This window comes from Microtus pennsylvanicus, chromosome 8 (genome assembly GCF_037038515.1).
Source record: "Microtus pennsylvanicus isolate mMicPen1 chromosome 8, mMicPen1.hap1, whole genome shotgun sequence".
Taxonomy (NCBI): domain Eukaryota; kingdom Metazoa; phylum Chordata; class Mammalia; order Rodentia; family Cricetidae; genus Microtus; species Microtus pennsylvanicus.
In genome coordinates, this window is record NC_134586.1 from 17,784,514 (window position 1) to 17,808,622 (window position 24,109).

The 24,109-nt window shown below is 36.9% G+C and overlaps 1 protein-coding gene across 1 annotated transcript; it reads left to right on the top strand.

The window, feature by feature from the left end:
• Positions 1–324: 324 nt before the first annotated feature.
• On the top strand, positions 325–20,748 carry LOC142855922 (killer cell lectin-like receptor 2). The gene is made up of 8 exons (XM_075982553.1): positions 325–444; positions 2,070–2,236; positions 3,756–3,845; positions 4,780–5,001; positions 7,304–7,443; positions 8,192–8,295; positions 18,396–18,545; positions 18,630–20,748. The coding sequence occupies exons 2-8, from the start codon at positions 2,122–2,124 to the stop codon at positions 18,673–18,675; spliced, it is 867 nt and encodes a 288-aa protein (XP_075838668.1). The 5' UTR covers positions 325–444; positions 2,070–2,121; the 3' UTR covers positions 18,676–20,748.
• The last annotated feature ends 3,361 nt before the right edge of the window (positions 20,749–24,109 follow it).

The following is a 24,109-nucleotide window of genomic DNA, read 5'->3' on the forward strand; positions in this document are numbered from 1 at the left end:
AGCACGATTCAAAAACAAGAAGTAACTTTTTTCTTCAAATAGTAACATAAGGGAAAATGTCCAACAGTCTATTATTACAAAATTAGGAATGGAGGAACATTAGTCATCTCTTTTTACTAGTGGTTTTGCTAAGGACACTGATTTTACTTACTTGAAGGAATGCTCCTTTTGGTCTTCAAATATCAATTACACACATTATTTGCAGCAGCTATCATAATATGATGATTCTTCCCTTTCTGTCAGCTTCAGCTTCTTTATGCAATATCCTCTTTTTAGTTTCTGTCAAGAGGAGGGGCTGAAAATAATGAGCTGGAGTATCACTCTGAGGCAATTCAGTTCTGCCTTTTCTCTTGGAGCTCTGAGATCAGTACTGGGAAGTTCAAGTTGATCCCCAACTGGAGAATCAATTCTCTCCACCAAAATAATTTCCTGGTTGAGACACAGGTAATAGTTTCTTTTGCTGTTTTTCTATCATGTGATCCAGTGTTCTCTAGAGAATTTTAGATGGTCTGACTTGAGAGTGTTAGGTCTGGTAAACTATGGCAGCTTATGGAAACAGTAGAACAGTACTGATACTTTTCTTTCTGGGTGCTGTGACTCCTGCTGTGTGCTAAAGATCTATAGAGTTCATTAATCTTTAACTGGGTCAAATATTATCCATCTTGAAGAAGTCATAGTAGGAACCGTGTGAGATGACTCAGTGTGTAAAGATACTTTCTACACAAACCTCACTGACCACCTGAGTTTATCTCTGAAACCTACTTAAAGGTGGAATAAGATGACTCACTCAGTTAAGTTATCCTCTGGACACCTACACCATTGCTCAAGTAATTCCACCCCCCCAAATCCCCACTAATAATAAATAACAATTATAAAAAATATTCTTAAATTAAAGTTTCCCCTTTTTCAGCAATTAAGGGAAAATTTGAAAACTTCATAAATTAGAAAATTAGAGAAGAATCAATCCACATCATATTTGTTTTTCATATTACCTGTAGGCTACCATATTAGTTATGAATATAAGCAGCAAGGGGAGTTAGGAATATTTACTATTTAATAATATATTGATATTTATGATCAGAATGAATCTTTCATGGACATTTGCTAGTGACTGCTTTATTATCAACAGAAGTTATTTTCAAGTAGATTCCTCTGGCAATATAGACTAAAATATACTGTGTGAAATAATCATGCACATGGACTGATTTGAGATTAAAATTTCAAGTTGTTATTCCTCTCTCTATTGTTCCCAAATCCTACCCATGCAATACCCCTTTTCCTCTTTCCTGGTTGATGCAGTTATTCCTAGTTAAGTATCATATCTGAAGACTTGGAGTTGGATCCTCAGATGAAAGAGAAGATGCAGTGTTAGTCTTTCTGGATCTAGGTTGCCCCAGTCAGTAGGATTTTCCTAGTTCCATGCCTTTTCCAGGCTTGGTCCTGGAAAAGAATGTGTAGGCTAAGGCTGGGTGGAGAGGGTGGAGATCTCAGGTATTTGGGCTTTAACCAAAAAAAAAAAAATTATGTATCTTGGAGTCCAAACTGTTAATCACCTCCAGTATTAACCGTCATACATTGTGTTGAAGGTGGTTTCTGGGAAACACTGAGAGTCATATATAATTGACAAAACTGCAAGAACATTTTTATATTTGTGCATTATCAAAATATGTAAATAATTTTAAGGCAAATTTTTTATTTATATAGAAAACTTTGTTATTTGAATTGTTAGTTTGATAGTGTTTCAATAGTTTTCAGTAGTTCTCATTTTGCTTAACAATTTATATATGCTTAATATTTTAGAGAAATACGCTGTGCCAATATTACAATAACTTACTAGTAAATTTTTAATTCTTTCTGTATTTCCTAATAACATGTGCTATAAATATTAGAGGTATAAGTGATAGAAATCTTCAATGACTTCTCACCTCCAATGAAAAAGAGGGTCAGACCATGTGATTTAGGGTGTTTCTATCATTAGGAAAACAAATCAGACTCTATCCCTCTCCACTCCACTGCAGCGTCAGATCCAGGTAATTTTCTAAAGGTGAATATTTTAACTTTTTCTTTAGAAATCACTCGTGGTCAGGTTTTAACACAGTCGGCTCTTCACTTACTCTCAAGATGAGTGAGGAGGAGATCACTTATGCAACTATAAGATTCCATAAGTCTTCTTCAGGGTTGCAGAATGAAGGAAAGCCTGATGAGGCTCAAGGGCCCAGAAAAGCTAGCCACAAAAGTAAGTGTTTTATGTTTCTAAATTTATCTATTATTATGCACTGTAACTTTTGACATTTAAAAACAATATGCTACTTTCTTTCGTTGAAAACTATAGTACTCCATTTTAGCTGGATGTGGTGATACACAGGAATAGGAGAAAGATAAGTGAGTATAATGGGGAGAGTAACCATGTAGCAAATTGTTTAAACATTAGATTAAAAATTAAGTAATCAATTTTTAAAGGGAAAATGGGAAAGAAAAATTATTATTTTTAACTGTTATCTAGTAACATAGAAAGCCAGATGAGTAGAAGTTTATAAGAAAAGAGTTCTTGAGGATTTGCAAGTGAGGAGTAAATACATTTCATTACAATTGGAAAACTCTTAGGAGGTTTTTACTATTTAAACTAGTCAAGAAGAATTCTGAAACCTTAAAAAGTGACAAAGTAGAGTCTTAAGAAACACCAAATGTTCTAGAGGAATAAAATATTATTGAAATTCAATGTATGCATTAAAAACAATATTTCCTCTCTAGAAGAAGGTGTTTTAATTGTCTTAAGTAATTCCAACATCAAATGTGATGAAGCAGCAAGATCAGTCCATCTGATGAGGAAGTCTCTTCCTGGGAAGAGAGCTGCAGAGGAAGCCAAGGGATGAAAGAGGGTAGTGGGGATGGGGATGACTAAATCACATTATGAATTTGCAGAAATGTCAAAGAACAATTAAGTTTATTAATAAAAACAAGGAACTCTCACTTTTCTTTTCTCTTTTCTGCTTACTTCGCATAAACTGTGACAGTTGAACTCCAAGTGCTTTAACGTCTTTGACATAGTGATAATCAGAGGTTTGGCGTTCAGACCCTAAGGAACACAAAGATGTTTAGTATTGTTAGAGAAAAATGGGACTTATGGGAAAAAAGAGAGAACTGACTTGTAGGCCCCAGAAAAGATGGATCTGTATACAACCATGGTTCCTTACAGTTCTCAAGAACATGGACCCCTTTTCCTTCCTCTTCATCTTCAGTTATGCTGCTTTGGTGGATGCATGATCCAGTATGGCATCTTCTACTTGGACTGTGTCTATGCCTCCAGTGCTTTCTGGAGGATGAACTTTTGATCCTGTAAAATTGGGTGAGGGTCACATGCCTGTCTTCTAGCTACTTCTAGGCTGAAGTGGGAGGATTGAGAATTCAAGGCCCAAGGTAAAAAAAAAAAAAAGCAAGCAAGCGAGAAAGAAAGAAAGAAAGAAAGAAAGAAAGAAAGAAAGAAAGAAAGAAAGAAAGAAAGAAAGAAAGAAAGAAATCCTGTGAAACCTCACACCTGTAGGATTTCTATAGCGGGTAACATTCGAAGTAGAAATCTACAAATTTAGAGAGCACATGTTAAGTCAGCTTGTATGATGGACTACTGTAAAACTTTAATTAAGAGATCTATATCCCCTTGTTTCTATGCTACACAAAATTATACTTATTATTTGGACATGCTCTTTCCACTGAGATTATTTTCTTGCTTTGTTTTTTTAATTGTTTGTTTGTTTAAGAGTGCTCAGTCCCATGGCACCTCATTGCAATACCTCTGGGAATCCTTTGTTCCATTCTTCTGGTGGCTGTTGCAGTGTTGGTGACACACAGTGAGTAACTGGCATACACCTTCTTTGTCTTTACACCTAAGTAATAACTAACTTTAGTCACTAATTTTGGAGTCAACATGCTGTTCTTGTGCTGCCTATAATCAGGGATGTGCCAGATAGTTCTGGACTTTGTTTTTGCTTTTTAGGTTTTCGTTTTGTTTTGTTTCATTATGTTTTGTTTAATTTTGCCTGGCACACTACAGTGTCCTATTCTCATACATATCTATTCTATTAACTCTGGAACTGTTGAGAGCTGCCTTGTTCTGTCTTATTCTTGGTATCCTTTCTTTTGAAGACTTGGTGATAATCTGCTTTGTGAGCTTAGTTGATTGTGAATATTATGTAAACATCCTGTGAGAAAAATCTGTGCAAAAGAAATGATGTTCTTATATTTATTTTCTTCTGTGTATATTGAGAACATGGTTGAGTAAATAGACTTCATCTCTACAGAGACATTAAAGCTTAAGCTTCATTGGATTCCTTCACATTTTTAGAGGAAATCACTCCCAGGCTGTGCTAAAACATGGCTACATATCTGGATATTTTGTTTTCCTTCTGGTACAATGAGAATTGTGTCATTTTTCATGTTTCTTAGTTCACATTTTCAGGCTGTGTTAAATATTCACTGAATATTTTACTTATGTAGTTATTTGAAAGTTTTGTGCTATGAAAACTTAAATAATTAGAAGTTGTTGTTCATCCTCCATAATTTGATTCAGCTGTATTCTTTACTTTACATTAAAGTTACCCCAATAGAGGTAAATTTCTGTTCCCATTCCTATAGGGAGTTAATTGAGGTACTACTTTCTAAATGTCAAAGTACTGCTTAAAGTAATATGTGTTGGTTGTCAACATGAGCTTTCTCAGTTTTCTTCAATTTCAATATTTACACCTTATGAGCATTTTTTGTTGTTATATCTGCTACTAATTTTAGTTTTTCAGTATAACCAAGAAAAGCATGAATTTCAGAAGACTCTAAATAATCTTCGTCAAGAGTACAGACCCATGAAATATGACAACTACTTAAGGAACGAAATGTTAAGAAATAAAACTATAGAGTGTGTTTCCCTCAAAGACCATTCAAACTCCCTAGAAAGAAAACAGAGCAGATGCTGTGAGGAAACTAAAGTTGTTTTAAAATGTAAACAGCGCACAGGTAAGGAGGGAATCTTGGATAAGGGATTGCATTATTCTATATTGTTTCTTCTCCAGAAGATTTGAAGTCTGATTAGCAGCTTGTGTTTAATTGGCTTGGGGTTTCCTTATCTCATGAAGGGGTCTGGCATCCCAGAAATCCCTGTTTGTATTAAGAGAATTTATAGCTTCTAGAACTCAGGGGCTGTTCTGGCTTCTACTGCTCCAAGTGGATGGAATCACAAGTCAGCACAGCGACAATTCAGGTTCTTTTGGTATATGGGCAAATTTGTGTCTCTAACTTTGCTGCTGATAGAATATGGAAGTTTCCAGTAAGAGGGAATTTACCAAATTCCTAGGCCAAAATGGGCATGGAGCATGTATATGATACACTAATAAAATACTTCTCTCTCTCTCTCTCTCTCTCTCTCTCTCTCTCTCTCTCTCTCTCTCTCTCTGTGTGTGTGTGTGTGTGTGTGTGTGTGTGTGTGAGAGAGAGAGAGAGAGAGAGAGAGAGAGAGAGAGAGAGAGAGAGAGAGAGAAGAGAGAGAGAGAGAGAGAGAGAGCGTTTCCTTATGCTTTGGTATGAGAAAGTTGGTGTATTTGTGACCATGGTGAAACTCCCTGCAACACATTTTGGAGCTTCAAAATGGTGTCCACACTTGTGTAACTCTGTCAGTGACACAGTGAAGAGGCCAAAAAGATAAAAATATCAAGGATAATAAGGAACCTTTTTTTATCTTGTATCATGACTGGTTAACTTTAATTGACACAGTTTAGTATTCATTATTAAATATTTTTTCAGAATTTAGAGTTTACAAAGAGTTTTTGCATCTCACTATGACATCATAGGGGTTAATAATGAGTATTATACAAAGATTACAATATATTTAAAACTGCTAAGCCTGGCAGTGGTGATGCACACCTTTAGTCCCAGCATTCAGGAGGCAGAGGCAGGTGGATCTCTGTGAGCTCAAGGCCAGCCTAGTCAAAAGAGCTAGTTCCAAGACAAGCACCAAAGCTTCATAAAGAAACCCTATCTCAAAACAACAACAACAAAAGTTAATAGACAAAAAAAAATAACAAGAACAAAAAACCCTGCCACATTATAAATTATTTGATAGGAAAAAAGAAAGTGCCATATTTTGAAAATATTCCAGATTGATGAAAAATGTTTTGTGTTAATATTTTAAAATAATTTTATCATCTGTAAATAGTAGCATATTGTTGCAGTCCCTGTCCTTGGGAGGCTGAGACAGAGGATTATAAATTAGTCGATAATCTGAACAGCTCAGCAAATTTTAGGCCAGTATGAAATAAACATTAATACCTCTTCACAGGAAAACAAAGATTGGAGATAAAGTTTGTTGATAAAGTATGGTCATCCTCAGCCCCTCACTAAACAAAATAATCATATTGAGGTGTTATTGCTAAACAAGCTGCGCTCATTTTAACATATTCAACTTGACATGTTTGGGTATGTATGCATACTCTTGAAGGCATCAGCATAACCAGGAGAACAGACTAACACCTTCCAAAATTTCCTCATGTGTTTCTTATTTCTCTTAAGAAAATCTAACACAGTCCACAATGCAAGTTTAAGTGCACAGTATATGTGGACAAACTGAGGACACAGTACATTACTGCATATCTAGAATTCCATCATCCTTGTAACTGCCTCTGTGCAGCAAGGGTTTGTTCCCCATACTCCAGTTCTGATAACTCACGAGCCTCTACTTCTTAGAGCTGGTTTGTGTTAGAACCCTCATCTGACTTGAGTCATAAAATACGGCCCTGGGCCTGGCTTGTTTCACTTTGCACACCATCTTCAATTCATCCATATTCATCACCTAGTTGAGCATCTCTCTTTTGCAATGTTAAGTTGTGAGACATGGTTTCATTCTGTAGCCCAGGCTGTCTTAGAGTCTACTTTATACTCAAGGCTATCATGGAAGTCACTACTTAGCCTAGGCTGGCTTAAAACTGGTGGAGATTCTCCTGACTCACTCTGTGGAATGCTCAGGTTATAGGTATAAGCCATCATGACCAGACAATTTACTTCCCTTTAAAGGATAAATAATATTTCTTTGTGTGCATGCGCTCCATTTTTTTCTATTGATTTATCCATCAGCTCTTTCTACATATCTACTGTTATAAACAACACTGCATAGAGCGTGGGTATACAGGGGTCTGTACACATTCTAGAATTTCAATTTCTCAGAGCTCTGAAATGTTGCTTAGTTATAGATGTTTAATTAAAATAGTACACTGATAACAGAATACTAGAAAATAAGAATTTTTACCGTTCACCCTCTCTATTGTAGGCACAAGTGTTGAAGGATACTGGTTCTGCTGTGGCATCAAATGTTATTTCATCCTGGGCAAAAAACACTGGACTGGATGTAAACAGACCTGCGAGGACTGCAGCTTATCACTTTTGAAAACTGATGATGAAGATGAACTGGTACCATAGACTCTTACATGCTTCTTTATTCTTAGACTCCTTCTCTAACTCTTGGATAGTGAGATACTGAGTCTAGTCAGGATAACTGAAAGAGAGACCTCTAAATGTTGTATATGGTTTGCCTGGCAAGCAAAAATTGTGCAGGAGAAGTTATCATTGGCTTCTCCTTGCTGCTCCTGCCTTAGTTTCAGGACCCAGGGTCTGTTATGAGAAGGCTTACTACCATGAGACAATTGTGCCTCTGCAATCTTCTCTCTTCCGCATTTTTTATATTAATGAATTTGCTTTGAAGACAGGGCATTGCTTGCCATATGCTCACTTCCCACATGCTTCTGTAGTCTTTGGGAATTCCCATTTGAATGATTTCACAGTGTCAGAAATTATTTAATGAACCATTAATTCATTTTGTATGCAGCTTACTTGTTATTAGGAGCCACAAGCAGGAATATTGTGAGCTCATGGTCAGTCTTGGCTACACAGTGAGACTTTCTCTGAGAAACACAATCACAAATCATTTCATGAATTCAGTATCTCTAGACAACTGAAATTTTATTTTAAATAAGTTATGTAACTGACAGTTATTGACATAAATGAGCAACTAGTAGGAAATCATTGTAAAAATAAGCTTAGAGGAACTGAAGGGCTGGAAGAGAGAACTGACATAAGAGTAAATGGAACCTGTTGTGCATGTTATTTTCTGAACCAATCAGGGAAATTTTATCACCAGATACTTTTTTTTCTCTTACAGAAATTCCTTCAGGTCCAAATTAATCTAGACCAATACTGGATTGGATTGTCATATAATAGAACAAAAAGTAAATGGCAATGGATTGATGGATACCCATCTAAACTGTGAGTTTCCTCATACTCTAACACAATGTACAACAACTTATTTCTCATTTCACATAAATTTTCTTATTTTCTATGGCACTCACAGGTAAGGACAATTTATATAAGGCAGTGTTTGAGCAAGTTTTAGACAGGGAAGCTGACTGCTAGTGATGTAATACTGAACACAGCTCAGGGTTATGTGTTCTCAGATGTAGAGGGCTCAAGCAAATCAACAGCTTAAGATGATGTGAAATGACTACACCATTCTGACAGATACAATGAGTATGAGTATCCCAGACATTCACTTCACTTGTTTCTCTAGTTATTTTATATAAGTTATTTATATTTATATATATACATATATATATATATATGTGTGTGTGTGTGTGTGTGTGTGTGTAGAGAGAGAAATAGAGAACATTTTATATGTCCATACATATGTATATCTACCTTCCATTTTGAGATGTCATATTGTATAAACTCTAAGATTTTAGTTGTATTTATTGAGCTTTGTATTTTTCTTCACTCCCCTCCCTTATTCCCTTCTCCTCTTCTACTCTCTCCCATGATTGCAGTGCTTCCAATTTACACAGAAGATCTTGCCTTTTTCATGCTTCCAATTTACATAGAAGATCTTGCCTTTTTCTATTTCCCATGTAGAATAGATCCATGTATATCTCTTCTTAGAGTTTCTTTGTTGTCCAGGTTCTCTATAATTGTGAATTGTAGGCTGGTTTTTCTTTGTTTCATGTCTAGAAGCCACTTATACGTGAGTATGTATTTTATTTTTCATTCTGGGTCTGGGTTACCTCACTCAATATGATGTTTTCTAGATCCATCCTTTTGCCTGCAAATTTCAAGATGTTATCATTTTTTTTCTGCTGTGTAACACTCCATTGTATAAATGGAGTATTCTCTTTTCCTTATCTATTCTTTAGTTGAGGATCATTTTGGTTGTTTCCAGGTTCAGACTGATAAATAATACTGCTACGAACATACAAACTCCAAGGTTTATGTTAGTTTGCAACCTTGTAGAGATCTATTCACTGATTGTCTTTATTAACATTATTCCTTTTTCTTGAATATATCATATATACATAAAATATAATATGATCATATCCTTCCCTGCCCTAACAAGCTTTCTCTGCTTCTGTCCTAACATGTGCCGCTAACTCATGTTTTTTTAATTGATGCTGTCCCTAGGTGCATGGTAGGGTATAGCCTAGAGCAAGGATACCTATCAGTGACCATATACCCCCAAAAGAATGAATCTGCCTTATCCAGCAACTGTCACCTAACAATAGTGATTCCTTAAGAGTAGTGAGCAGCTTCCTAGAGATGCAGGAATTTTGTCATGTCCAGAAGGCTGTTTTTCACATGCTTTTCCTCTTCTCTGTTTCTTGCATGATTTCTCCTTTCTTTTCCCTTCTATTTCCTGAGTCTTGATGGTAGTATTTGGGAAAATAGGTTTATGAAGCTATCTTTTTTATGGCTGAGTATGTATTATCTTCTCCTATGCACTTTGACCAGCTCTGCTTCCCTGAACTGCCCACTGATCACTGTAAAAAGAAAGAGGTTGAGAGCAGCCCAGGTCTAGGACATAAACCTAATTATTAAGAGTACAATTTGACCACATGGTCACTTAATACAATGATAGTATCACGTTTCTTATGAGGGCCCATGACCTCAAAAATCATGAGTTTTTTATTTGGATTACAAGAGCAAACCTGGCATCCTTCAACTCCAATAAGAAAGTAGTTACTTATCCCATAACAATGGTTCCACTGGATACATCTTGCCTATCAAGTCAGTATTTTGACATGCAGGTTCCAGTGCTGGGTAAGACCACTCATATATTTTCTCTCTGTGGTAGTTTGAATGTAATTGGCCCCCATAATCTCATAGGGAGTGGTACTATTAGGAGGTGTGGCTTTGCTGGAGTTGGTTGGGTCTTGCTAGAGAAAATATGTCACTGTGGAGGCAGACTGAGATTTTCTAAGCTCTGTGTAACATGAACGGGAGGGCTTGTTGTTGGGGTTTCTGTCCCACCAAGTACCCCACAACTGTTTAGCCCCAAAGAAAATCACACATAGGTCCCCATAAATTATAAGCTAATTGCTCCATTAGCTCTAGCCTCTCATTGGCTAACTCTCACATCTTGATTAACCCATTTTTCTGATCTATGTTAGCCATGTGGCTCAGTACCTTTGTCAGTGGGGCAGCTCACATTCTGCTGCTTCGGTGATCTGGGCAGGAGTGGGAGTAATCAACTTCCTCCTTCCCAGAATTCTCCTGTTCTCATTACATCATTTCTACTTCCTGTCTGGTTTTCCCACCTATATTTCCTGCCTGGCCAATCAGCGTTTATTTAAAATATGATTGACAGATTACAGACAATTCTCCCACACCAGCTCTGGATACCACTGAGTGTGTCAATAGACTTCCTGTAGTGTATATATTAAGATGCAGCTAGCACCAACTCTGCCTGCACACCACCATGCTCCCCACCATGATAATAATGGTTTGAACCTCTGTAACTATAAGGAAGACACATTAATTACATGTTTTCTTTATAAGAATTGCCAAGGTCATGGTGTCTCTTCACAGCAATAAAAAACCTAAGATATTCCCTAAGAGCCTGAAAAGTGACCTGTAGACTACTCACTGAAAACTAACCCAAGAGCAGGTGTTTCCTGATTGGTTGGAGATTGATTTCTCTATGTCCTGATACCACCAATGGCATGGTAACAGTGTCATTTGGAGATCTCTGTAGTCTCCTGAGCAGTAATTTCTTTGGAGGTGTCCCTTGTCTTGCACTTTGATTTTCATTTAATAACTCATATCTTCTGTGGCTCTAACTCTTTTTTAAATTATATCTTGTTTTTTTTAAATTACATTTTCCATAGAATATGTTTGATCATGTTTTCCTTTCCACTTAATATCAATTTCCTCCCCACCTCCCTCCATAATCACTCACTTTCAAGTTATTTCCTTCTCTCCCCACCCCAAAAAAAGAAAAGGGAAAAATGAAATCAAACTAAAAGAAACAACTAATAAGACAAGAAAATTGTCCCAAAACAAGCACACACACACACACACACACACACACACACACACAACCAAACTACCAAAGAAAAAAAGGAGTCTGTTTTGTGTTGGTCAACTATTATCTTATTAACTAATTCCACAGGCCTTTTATACATCCTTAGCTTTGGTAGATCATCATTTATTCTCTCCTGTTCATTCTTTTCCAGAACTCATCCACATTTTATCATTTAATCTTCGAGAACTTCCTCTGCCTTCAAAGCACATATTCATTATTTTTCCTACTGATGTTTTTTAGAAATACAAATTTTCAAAAGTTCCCTGATAATTCTATTTGACCTTTAATAGCATTGTTAGCAAGTTACATTTTAAGTTACCTTTTATATTATTCAAAAATTATTTAATCTTTATTGTTTTGTTATTGTTGTTTTGAGATAGAGATTTATGCTGCTCAGACTGGTCTTGAACTCTTGATCCATGTATCTCCATCTCTCAAGTGCTGAGAGTACAGGCAGATGTGGCTGTCTTTTATCTCTTTCAAGATATCAACCATACTTATTTTACATTTGTTAGGTGGTAATCCTTTTGTCTGTACTTTCATCAGATTAATGTAGTGTTTCTGCTGGATTTTGTTGATGATGACATTTTCTTTGTAGTACTCAGTGAATTTCTTCTTCAGCAGCTAGAGAAACTATCAGAGGCATCAACAGTAATAATTTTCTCAGTAATCTTTCATTCAGTACATAAGAGCATGGCAGGTCTTGCTCTCTTCTATTTAAACATGGCCCTGCCAGCATGGACATCTAGGCTCACCATTATCCATTTGTGCTTTATTTTTTATCATTTTTAATTACTTTTTCATTGGAAGGTAGTTGTGGATTTAGTATTCATCATCCATCAGAGACTGAAGTTGTGTTGCATGCAGGCAAGTCAGTGGATCTCTATGTTTCAGTTAGTTACCAAAAGATCTGAGGAGGGGGGAAAAAGAGGAAAATGACCGCAACAGTAGTCACAAACCCTCTTCTGTGACTGTACTACAAACTTCTCTTTTCTCGTTAAAACACAGGCATATAAAACCTTGCTCTGTGTGCCACATGCAATGTTGTTTTTTACTTTTAAACTGTCTTTATTTCTAAAAATAATCATATGAAAACAATTTAGTGTAAGATTGGTCCTTGACAATACAGAAAATTAATTTAACTTGCTCAAAAAAAATTGGCAGTGAAGTAGATAAAAAACTTTAGTTTTGACCAAAAGATCATTTTATTTTTATTTTAGTCTATTTATTTATTTTATGCATATATTTACATGTACTATAACATTCAAGCCACAGTACAGGTGTAGATAGGGGATCATTGAAATACTCACTTCTCTCATATTGTCTAGGGTCTGAAGTCTGAACTCTGGTTGTCTGATCTGGAGCTAATGGCCTCCACTCACTGTACCATGTCACTGGCCCAAGACAATATTTCTGAGTTTAGAGAAAATGGAAATTTTTTATTGATATACTGTAGTAAGAGGCCACTAGTTAGTTCCTAGCTGCTTAGCTCCAAAATAATTACACTGAACCTATATTAATTAAAACACTGGTTGGCCCATTAGCTCTAGCTTCTATTGGCTAACTCTTAGATACTAATTAACCCACTTCTATTAATCTGTATATCATCATGTGGCTGTGGCTTACCAGGTAAAGTTCTGGCATCCATCTCTGCTGCAGCTACATGGTTTCTCTCCTACTCCACCCTTCTTTTTCCCAGCATTCAGTTCCATCTTCCCTGCCTACATAATTTCTGCCCTGCTATAATTCCAAAGCAGTTTCTTTATTCATTAATGATAATCACAGCACACATTGGGGACTCCTATGTCAATATACTTATGATTAATTCCATATTGTGCACATTTTGGTGAATAAACTTTAGCCTGGAATCAATATGGGCTCTGAATTTAAATAACTGCCAACTTTATCTTTCATTTTATACTGTTTTGACAATAATGGGATCACTACACAAGAGAGGAAGCTGTGCAGTTTTCATTTCAGCAGGTATAAGTAAGGGTGACTGTGTTAGAACCCATACATGTGTAAAGAAAGTGGATAAATTGTCTGATTCACTGTGAAGTTGGAAGAAAAGGTAAAATGGAAGATGCTCATCTTTGTTGGTTTCCTTTGATGATTTGTGACTACTTAACGACCGAATGTTTTAACCACAGGTCTCATTCTGCTGTATAAATAGGGTGATGATCTAGTAGCGAAAGAAATGTTTTTCTGAAATCTTACTTCTCAGAGCAGAAGACATTTTCATTCCTAGAACACATAGCAGCTGTGTCTGTGGAGTAGATACCTTTGGTCCAATACACCCAGGAATCACTGTTTTTTTTTAATCATGAATGATAAACATAATTTAATACAGAACCCTAATAAATAGAGTGCATATATCAGCATCACTAAGAGAAACATTCAAATATTCATGGCTTTGACACGGCACAATTAAGAACTAGAGTGCAGTTGTGGGATTCTCTTTGTCTGTTAATTACTGTTGGTACTTTTTCCATAAAGATGAACGTGTCATCTTTAGCATGCATTTATTTGGGGCTTATTTAATAGTTTCACATTAGTTCAAGACTTCATACAACCTTCTACAATCCATATGTATTCTCTCTCTCACTCACTCCTTCCTTCCTTTCTTCCTTCCTTCCTTCCTTCCTTCCTTCCTTCCTTCCTTCCTTCCTTCCTTCCTTCCTTCCTTCCAGCCTTCCCTCCCTCCCTCCCTGCTCCATTTGATGGTGCATTAAAACTTCATAGACACAGTAATATTCTTTGAGGCCAGTTGGATGTTAAAGTTCAAGGTTTATAATTTATTGTACTGAGTTTAGGGACAGCCTAGGCTACATAGTATGTTTGAGGTCATTGTGAAATACAGAGTGAGATTCTGTCTCATGGAGCCTAATAATGATGGTAGTAATACTATTAAGTGGTCCATAAATATTCTCTAGGGAGAAGGGATTTATTTTATAGCATCATACTAAAATGACTAAACTCAAGAGATGTAGATCGATCTAGTAATATCATTTAACCCATAATCCATATTCATGTTAGTCAGTTTTGTCAGTTTTCTGAATCATGTCACTGTTGATATACCCTCGTATTCTGGATCATACATTACATATAGTTGTAAAGTTTAGTTTTGAAACAGTTTGACTCATGATTGATTTCTTCCTTCATTCCTTCCTTCTCCCCTTCCTTTCTGTCTTTCTTTTTTCTTTTAACAATTACGTTTTAGAAAACCATGTATGGATTTGAATTGTGCGTGTAATAAAATGCATCTCCTGTAAGTCATGAGAAATATGAATTTCAGCAGATATGTACACTTTTACCAGCATCATTGTGCAAACTAGTTTTATGTCAACTTGACACAAGATAGAGTCCTCTAAGAAGAGGCAACCTCAATTGAGAAAGTGTCTCAATAATAAATATCTGGCTATAGGCAATCCTGTAGGGCATTTTCTTAATCAGTGACAATGTGGGAGACCCCAGCACATTGTAGGAGGTATCACCCATGGGCTGGAAATCTTCAGTACTGTAGGAAAGTCAGCTGTGATGATTTGGGGAAGCAAAACAGTAAGGTGAATTCCCCTTTGACATATGCATCTACCCCTGCCTGGAGTCCAGGCTCCAGAAGCACAGGGCACGAAAGAAATTCACTCAATCTGTGTACTACTTTTTGATCTGACGGTATAAGGGAAAGATACTCACACATTCTCTTGATGAAATTCTTCTGTATTCTTTATTGTGTGTTTCTATTCTCTGATATTATTTTCCTCTACAACTTATATACCTCAACAAAATTATTCAGGCATTATAAAAATTATAATTTGGTCACATTCTGTTTTTCAAGTGAATGAGTATATCAAATACAAGAAAATCCATGTTTTTCTTCTCTCTTACGTTATTTAAACAAAGTCATCCCAAGAACCCAAATACATTTATATCTAAATAACTTGTCATAGATTAACAAGGTGAGAGCAAGAAAGGTATTCCTCTCAGGTCTTTTAATGTCAGGCTGCATATTGTGGTCACAAAGAAAGAATCAATCCCTTTGTGACTTATCTTGAAAGGTAATCTTTTAAGGAATCTTAAAAGAATCGCAACCCTAAGCTTTTACATATGAAAATCAACCAGTCAACTCTATTTTAAATGTTTAGGGTACATACCCACCATCAATAATCTTTTGCTAACTGGAGATTGGGGGCAGAAGTAACTATAAGAAATTAATCATCATCATTGATCAATAATAAATCCTAGCAAGAAAAGTATGTCAATTAGTAATAATTGGGCTGCTTTGTTTTTTTGACCCCTGACCTAATGAATGAATCAACTATGTATTCTTGAGAAGTTTAGATTGTTTCTAGAGTATTTTATCTCCAGGCTATTATCAAAACATCTTAATCTAACCTGAAGTTATCTTAAGGCTTTGTTTCAGCTGTCATGCATACTGAAACTGGTGAACCATCTCTCTTTATTAAGATGAAAAGGATTTAAGCTTGTTGGGCAAATAGGACTCAATTATTTGTTTTAATCATTAATCTAAGCCACATATATGGCTCCTCAATAGAGACTAATGAGTTCTAGCTGTATGATACTTCCTTGTTTGATTTTTTTTACCTCTGCAGCCTCTGCTTTATTAGCGACAAGGGAAGCATTTTATCCAACCTTTGCCTATGTTAATTTTTCCACTAAACTAGCCTCTATCAGGATCCCTGACTATATTTATTAAAAACTCTCAATCATCAAAATCCTACTTAAAGTAACACTATTACTGTATAAAATTATTGCTTCAGTTAAACAACATAGCTTATGGGAAAATCAGTTTTCATAACAATCCACATGTAAGATTTCCCAGTAGAATGGGATCTTTCCAAGACATTATCATTATTCATTAAGGGCAGTGGGGAATCTCCCCACACCCATTCACACCATGGCATATACCAGAGTAATATTGCAGCAGCAAACATGTGAAGATACAGCAGAAGCAAAAGATATTCTGGGGTCTGGGGTCTGGAGTTTCAGGGCCTTTCCTTTCCAATATTTACCCATCAGGGTTTTGTTTCCTGCTTGGTCAATCCCCTGAAGTCACTTGCCATCTAAGCTCCTCTGACATGACCACTGGCATGCATCAGATTGTGCCTCCAAGCTCCTGCCCAGTTTGATTCTTACCCTAATTTCCTTTGATGACTGATATAGTGTGGATATTTAAGCAAAATAAACCCTATCCTCCCCAAGTTGCTTTGGTTCATGGTGTTTCTTCACAGCCGTAGAAATCATCAAACAAAAACAAGGCAATTTTTTACCCTCCAAAGTTCTTTTCTGCACTTTCCCCCAACCTGGCCTTAGTCAAGAAGGTATGTGTTCTCTTGTACTGTAAATTAGTATGGTCACATCCAGAGTGTCATATCCTATGCACAGAATTGTGATTGGCTCCATTTTTCTCTGCACCTCTTACCATTATTAATATCATTATTATTAAGCTCTTCTCGGAGATCAGTGGATCATTCTTTTTGTTACAAAGCACACTTTTATAGCACTAATATGCCATATTTCTCCACATGTGAATATATGGTGTGTTTCTGAGTTTCAATAATTATGAGTAATTGACAATTATGAAAGCTATCATGCCAATCCATGTATAAGTAACTGTGTGAGCATACATTTTATTTCTCTTTAGTATATATCGTTTTTGTACAGTTGGTGTCTTCTGGGTTCTTTCTTCCTTTTGCACATGTTCAACATACACACATGATTTCCTGACTGCACCCATAATCATGTTTCATGTGTGACTAATATATATTCCATACCTAATATAACCTGTTCTATAGTGTACTAGAAGCCACTTGGTTTTGTTTATCTTCCTTTCTTCTAAATTTCTATGATGAATTTGAATATTCCATTTCTTCTCATCTTATATACAAGATTCAAAGAAAGTGATTTATTTTGCTAAGCGGTTCACGTTGAAGTCTCAGTTTCATACAATGTGAGTGGGTTTCATCCTTCTCTATTTCCTAGTCAGAGTTTCATTATCCCAGACTAGCCTCAAAATCCCTATATATTGAAATGTGCCTCAAACTCTCGAGGTCTTGAACTGTTATCTCCCAATTACTGGGACTCCAATTGTACCCCAATATTCCTGGTTGGATTCATTATTGAGGATCTCCATTTTGAGTACGTCTTTAGTAAGCTTCCTCTAACTATTATGGGGGAACCTGGCTATTGTGCTTCCCTGACTATTTGAGGATTTTCCTAACTCCTGTTAACACTTGAGCCTGAGTAGGAATCTGATTTCTGTCAGTTTTTACAGAATCATAATAATTACTAATTAACTACTTTTTGACTTCTAATTTTGCTATATAGCCCAGGTTGAACTGGAACTCATAGTCCTTCTGTTTTAGCCTATGTGATAATTTGCTTTGTCTTCTAATTGTAATACATTTTTTTTTATTTTGCAGCATTTTTTTTATTTTTTAGAGTAGGAAAGTTTTGCCCTCTAATATGTCATCCTGCAGAAACCAGAGTTGTCTTGTATACAGGGAATTCAGCAGATTACTATGTCTCAGTGAAGACCAATTAGCTATGAGGTTGGGGAAATGGGGGAGGAAGAAAGGAAAACCAGCCCAGAGCATTAGCTGTAAGCCCTCATCTCTGACTGTATTACAAATCTTCCTTTTCTCCTGAAAATACAAGCATATGAGAACTTGTTCTCTGTGATACACACCTTTATTGCTACCTAGCACATTAATTGACAAAATGTGAGCAGGAAAGCAGGTTTAGCATAAAATAATTCCTTGGAAATATTTAAAATCAGTTTCATCTGCTGATCAAAATTTGTGAGTGTGGAATAGGATGGGAATTTTGGCATGATCAAGATACCATTTCTTTATAATGAGCTCAGAGAATAAAAAATAGTAATGAGTTTATTATTAATAGTTGCATATTCTGCATATTTTAGCTAACAGAATTTTTGAAATCAGGACATTTTAGTGAATATTGAAAATTAAATAATTGCCTTTTTGTTTTTGTTCCTTAGTGACTTGAACATAGAAAAATTCAGTCATAAAACTGGAAAATGTGTATTTTTATCTAGAACAAGACTAGAAAATAATAACTGCAATAATGTCTATCCCTGTGTCTGTGAGAAAAGACTGGATAAATTACCTGATTTTCTCTCCAGCAAGAGGTAAAGTTAAAATGGAGTGTACTGATCTTCATTTGCTTCCTGTAATAATCTGTGACTTCTTATGAACAAATGTTTTGATCACAGGACTTGTTCCTCCTCGCAAACAGAGAGATGTGCTGGAAGAGGTTGAAAACATTCTCCTGAATCTGACTTGACAGACCAGAGGTCATCTTCTTTCTTGGAAGGGTATATCTTCTCTGGTACATGGACACCCATTGCTCCAAGCCCTTAAAGAATCTGCTCTTTCTGTTTTCTTAAACACCCATAAAACTAAATAGAGAACCCTAATAAACAACCTGATTATTTCATTATCAACATGATAAATCATCCTAATTGAAAGCACAATTAAGAACTATAATGTAGCCATGGGCTTTCATTTCTTATTTGTTGGTTGATTGTTGTTTTGTTTTGTGTTTTGCTTCATGTAGAAGTTTTCTTCATTGTTGAAAACATTTCTTTTAGACATAAAATATAATTTCAAATTTGGTGAACAGTTGAAAGGAACTGGTGACTATATTTTATCTAATACATCAGTTTGTTCCACCCATCTTTAATCCATCTATAAGTTGAGGCCTTATAGAAATAGTGGTAATAATTTAAGTTGACTTGTTGCAGTGGCTTACACTTGTAATCTTAGCAATTAGAAGGCTAAACAAGATTGTTGAAAAAAATGAGAGTCTGTGTCATAGAACCAAACAAACGAAACAAAATTGAAGGTCAAATGTTTCTACATATTTTCCAAAGACAAAACATTATTTTATATAACCAGACCCAAATGATTGAACTCATTGCATTTAGTATCGATAGAGTAATTTATTCTAATCTAGAATTCATGTACTCATTCACTGGCTGGGAATGTCACTCTTGGTATTTCCTATATGTTCAGATTCTCATGCATTCAGTGCTGGTGTGATTGTAGTGTCCTTTAAACCAGAATAGGTTTTTTTTTAATGTTCTCATGTGGTTTGTTGTTGATTTTGTTTTTTTTTTGTTTGTTTGTTTTTGTTTTCTTCCAAGACAGGGTTTTTCTGTGCTACCTTGCCTGTCCTAAAATTCTTTCTGTAGAATAGGCTGACTTGGAGCTCAAATTTGCCTAGTTCTGCCTCCTGAGTGCTGATATTAACGGTATATACAAGTGTGTGTGTGTGTGCGTGTGTGCATGTATGTGTGTATAACCTTGCCCAGCCTAACTCTTGCTATATAGACAAGATTGTCCTCATCTTATGGAGATCTGATGGAGGAAGGTCATTGGTTAAGTAATAAAGAAACTGCTTGGCCTCATAGGTTAAAACATAGGTGGGAGGAGTAAACAGAACAGAATGCTGGGAGAAAGAGGAAGTGAGCTCAGAGACGCCATGCTCCCCTCTCCTGGACAGAGGTGATAGCTCTGCTCTCTGAGGCACAGGTGATGAAGCTCCTACCCAGGATGGACGTAGGCTAGAATTTTTCCTGGTAAGACTGGTGCTACTTAGATTATTAGATATGGGTTAAAGCAAGATAAGAGAGTTAGCCAGAAGAGGCTAGATAGAAATGGGCCAAGCAGTATTTAAAAGAATACAATTTGTGTGTTGTTATTTCGGGCCATAAGCTAGCCAGGTGGCTGGGGTGCAGGGGATGCAGCCCCACCGCTCCTAATACTACAGAGATCTACTTTACCTCTCAAGTGCTGGGATTAAAGACATGCAACATCATGTCCAGCTGAGGAATATGAACCTTAATAAATACACTTTGTATCCACAATTACATCCAAACAGAGCATTTCCAACTCCTCTTAAGGTTTTTTCTGACTCCAGCTGTGCTGTCTTACATAGAAATTTAGTTCTGTTCCCATTAGAGCTTTGTATCCACTGTATCTGCTTTCTATTTGCTCACTCACATTTTAACATTAGCTTATGATTTCTCTTTTTGAAAAATGTTTTTATTAATTTCTTGATAATTTCATATCTTGTAATTAAGCATGTTCACTTCCCTGCATTTAACTCCTTCGAACTCACTCTCACCTCCCTACCCACTCAGTTCCCTGTTTTTTTTCTTTTTTTTTTAAAACTCATTGAGTCCAGTTGTGTTTCCCACCTTCTTTTGGGTATAGAGCATATTGTGGAGTTGGTTCATTGAAAATGTTAGCAATTTTGACAAAACTTTGTCCAAATTAACAAAAATATACTGAGAGGATCTATATTAATAAAATGAGTGATGAAAGTCAGACATTATGAGAGTCACTGAGGAAATTTGGGGAATCATAAGGACACATTTTTCATTTCTTTCTTTCTTTTTATTTATTTATTTATTTATTGTTTGTTTGTTTGTTTGTTTTTTGAGACAGGGTTTCTCTGTAGCTTTGGAACCTTTCCCAGAACTCATTCTGTAGACCAGGCTGGCTTCAAACTCACAGACATCTGCCTATCTCTGCCTTCTTAGTGCCATGTTTAAAGGTGTGCACTATCACTGTCCAGCTTTTCTTTGTTTAAAACAACCTTTTCTCGTTTTACATACCAATCCCAGTTCCCCATCCCTCCCCTCCTCTTGCTCCCCCTACCTTCCACCCACCCTACTCCCTGCTCACTCCTCAGAAAGGGTAAGGCTCCTCATGGACTGCCATATCACATTGAAGCAGAACAAAGACCTTCTCCCCTATATCTAGGCTGGGCATGGTATTTCTCCAAAGAGAATGGGCTCCAATAAAACCCATTCAAGCAGTAGTAATAAAGTCTGGTCCCACTGCCACTGGCCCTACAGACTGCCCCAGCCACACAACTGTCACCCACCCACACTCAGAGGGCCTAGTTTGGGCCTACTGTCAGTCTGGAGTCAGCGAGTTCCCATTAGCTCAAGTCAGGTGTTTCTGTGGGTCTTGACCTTTTTGCTCGTATTATCACTGGTAATAGCCAGAACCTGGAAACAACCTAGATGCCCCTCAACTGAAGAATGGATAAAATGTGTGGTACATTTACACAATGGAGAATTACTCAGTGGTAAAAAAAAAAATGATATCTTGAAATTTGCATGCAAATGGATGAAACTAAAAAAAAAAAACAAAAAACAGAGTGCTCAAGAACAGTTTTAAGATCCTACACTAAGGCTACCCACCCAGAGCGGTCAGTGCCTGCTTACCGGGCAGGCCTCAAGGTCCCCTGTAAGGGAGCCCGGGCACCTTCAGCTCCCGCGCCAGGGTCTCCTGTGCTCTTCTGGATACCGCTCCCCCCCTGCTCCATTCATCCTGGATCATTGGGCTACCAGGCAGCCCTGTTTAGGTGCTGAGGAATTCCATCTGGACGGGTGAGTGCGTGCTATCCAGGGGCAGATTGTCCCTGAAGAGAGCACAAACCCCCTTCCCCCAGCTCCTTCTGCAGGGCTGTCTTTCTTACGCACGACCCCCCCCCCCCCCAAGTCTGCGTTTTCTGCAAGGTCCTTTGCTCAAGAACAGTTTTCTGCTCCTACACTAAGGCTACCCACCCAGAGCGGTGAGTGCCTACCTACAGGGCAGGCCACCCGTCCCCACCCTGCCCCCCAAGTTCCCCCTTTTGTCCTCGGGTCATTGGACTACCAGGCGTCCATGTTTTGGTGCTGAGGAGTTCCATCTGGATGGGAACGGTTCCTGCTTCTACACTGAAGAGATATACCCAGAGAGTCAATCACAGCAAAGACTGGACCAAGACACCAGGCCTCTCCTGGCTCCATTTAAAGGAAGAGATGGGAAGGCGCCAATGCAAGAATTCCTCCAACAACCTGAAAGGCAACATGACATCACCAGAATCCAGGGATCCTGAAATAAGAAGAATTGTACACCCTACTCTAGAAGAATTAGAAGAAATCGACTCAAAAGTGAACTATATGAAAATAATAGAAGACCTTAAACAGGAGATGAAAAACTGCCATAAACAATTAGAGATTACAAACAAAAAGATAGAGGAAATGAATAAATCGCTCAAAGACACCCAAGAAAACCATGAGAAACAAGAAAAAGCAATCAAACAGGTAAGGGAAGCAGTTCAAGACTTGAAGAATGAAATGGAAGTAATGAAGAAAACACAAATCGAGGGAAGGATGGAGATGGAAAATCTGGGTAAACGAACAGGAACTACAGAAACAAGTACTAACAACAGATTACAAGAGATAGAAGAAAGAATGTCAGACACTGAAGATACCATAGAGAAAATAAACACACTGATCAAAGAAAACAGCAAAACCAACAAATTCTCATCACAAAACATTCAGGAAATATGGGACACAATAAAAAGACCAAACCTAAGAATAATTGGGATAGAAGAAGGAGAAGAAGTACAGCTCAACGGTCCAGAAAATATATTTAATAAAATTATAGAAGAAAACTTTTCCAACCTAAAGAAAGATATTCCTTTGAAGGCTCAAGAAGCATACAGAACACCAAATAGACTGGACCAAAAAAAAAATCCTCGCCATATAATAATCAAAACACAAAACATACAGAATAAAGAAAGAATATTAAGAGCTGCAAAGGAAAAAGGTCAAGTTACTTACAAAGGTAAACCGATCAGACTTACACCTGACTTCTCTATGGAAACCATGAAAGCCAGAAGGTCCTGGATAGATGTACTGCAGAAACTAAGAGACCATGGATGCAAGCCCAGACTACTATACCCAGCCAAGCTTTCTTTCACTATAAATGGAGAAAACAAAATTTTCCAGGATAAAAACAAATTTAAACAATATGTAGCCACAAATCTAGCCTTACAGAAAGTAATTGAAGGAAAATCACAAACCAAGGAGTCCAACAATGACCACAATAACTCAAACTTCTAGAGACCCTTCACCAGCACAACTCAAAGAAGGGAAACACACAAACTCTACTACTAAAAAAGTGACTGGAGTTAACAACCACTGGTCATTAATATCACTTAATGTCAATGGACTCAACTCACCTATAAAAAGGCATAGGCTAGAAGATTGGATACAAAAACAGGATCCAACTTTCTGCTGTTTACAAGAAACACACCTCAACCACAAAGACAGGCACCTACTCAGAGTAAAGGGCTGGGAAAAGGCTTAAGCAAATGGACCCAAGAAACAAGCAGGTGTGGCCATACTAATTTCTAACAAAGTTGACTTCAAACTTAAATCAATCAGAAGAGATGGAGAGGCACATTTTATACTCATAACAGGAACAATTCATCAGGATGAAGTCTCAATCCTGAATATCTATGCCCCTATTATAAAAGCACCCACGTACGTAAAAGAAACATTACTAAAACCCAAGGCTGCCATCAAACCGCACACACTAATAGTAGGAGACTTCAACACTCCTCTCTCACCAATGGACAGGTCAATCAGACAGAAACCTAACAGAGAATTAATGGAGATAATGAATCAAATGGACTTAACAGACATCTATAGAACATTACACCCAAATAGGAAGGAATATACCTTCTTCTCTGCAGCTCATGGAACCTTCTCGAAAATTGACCACATACTTGGTAACAAAGCAAACTTACACAGTTACAAAAAATATTCGTAACCTCCTGGGTCTTATCAGATCACCATGGATTAAAGGTAGAATTCAACAACAATGCTACCGCCAGAAAGCCTAC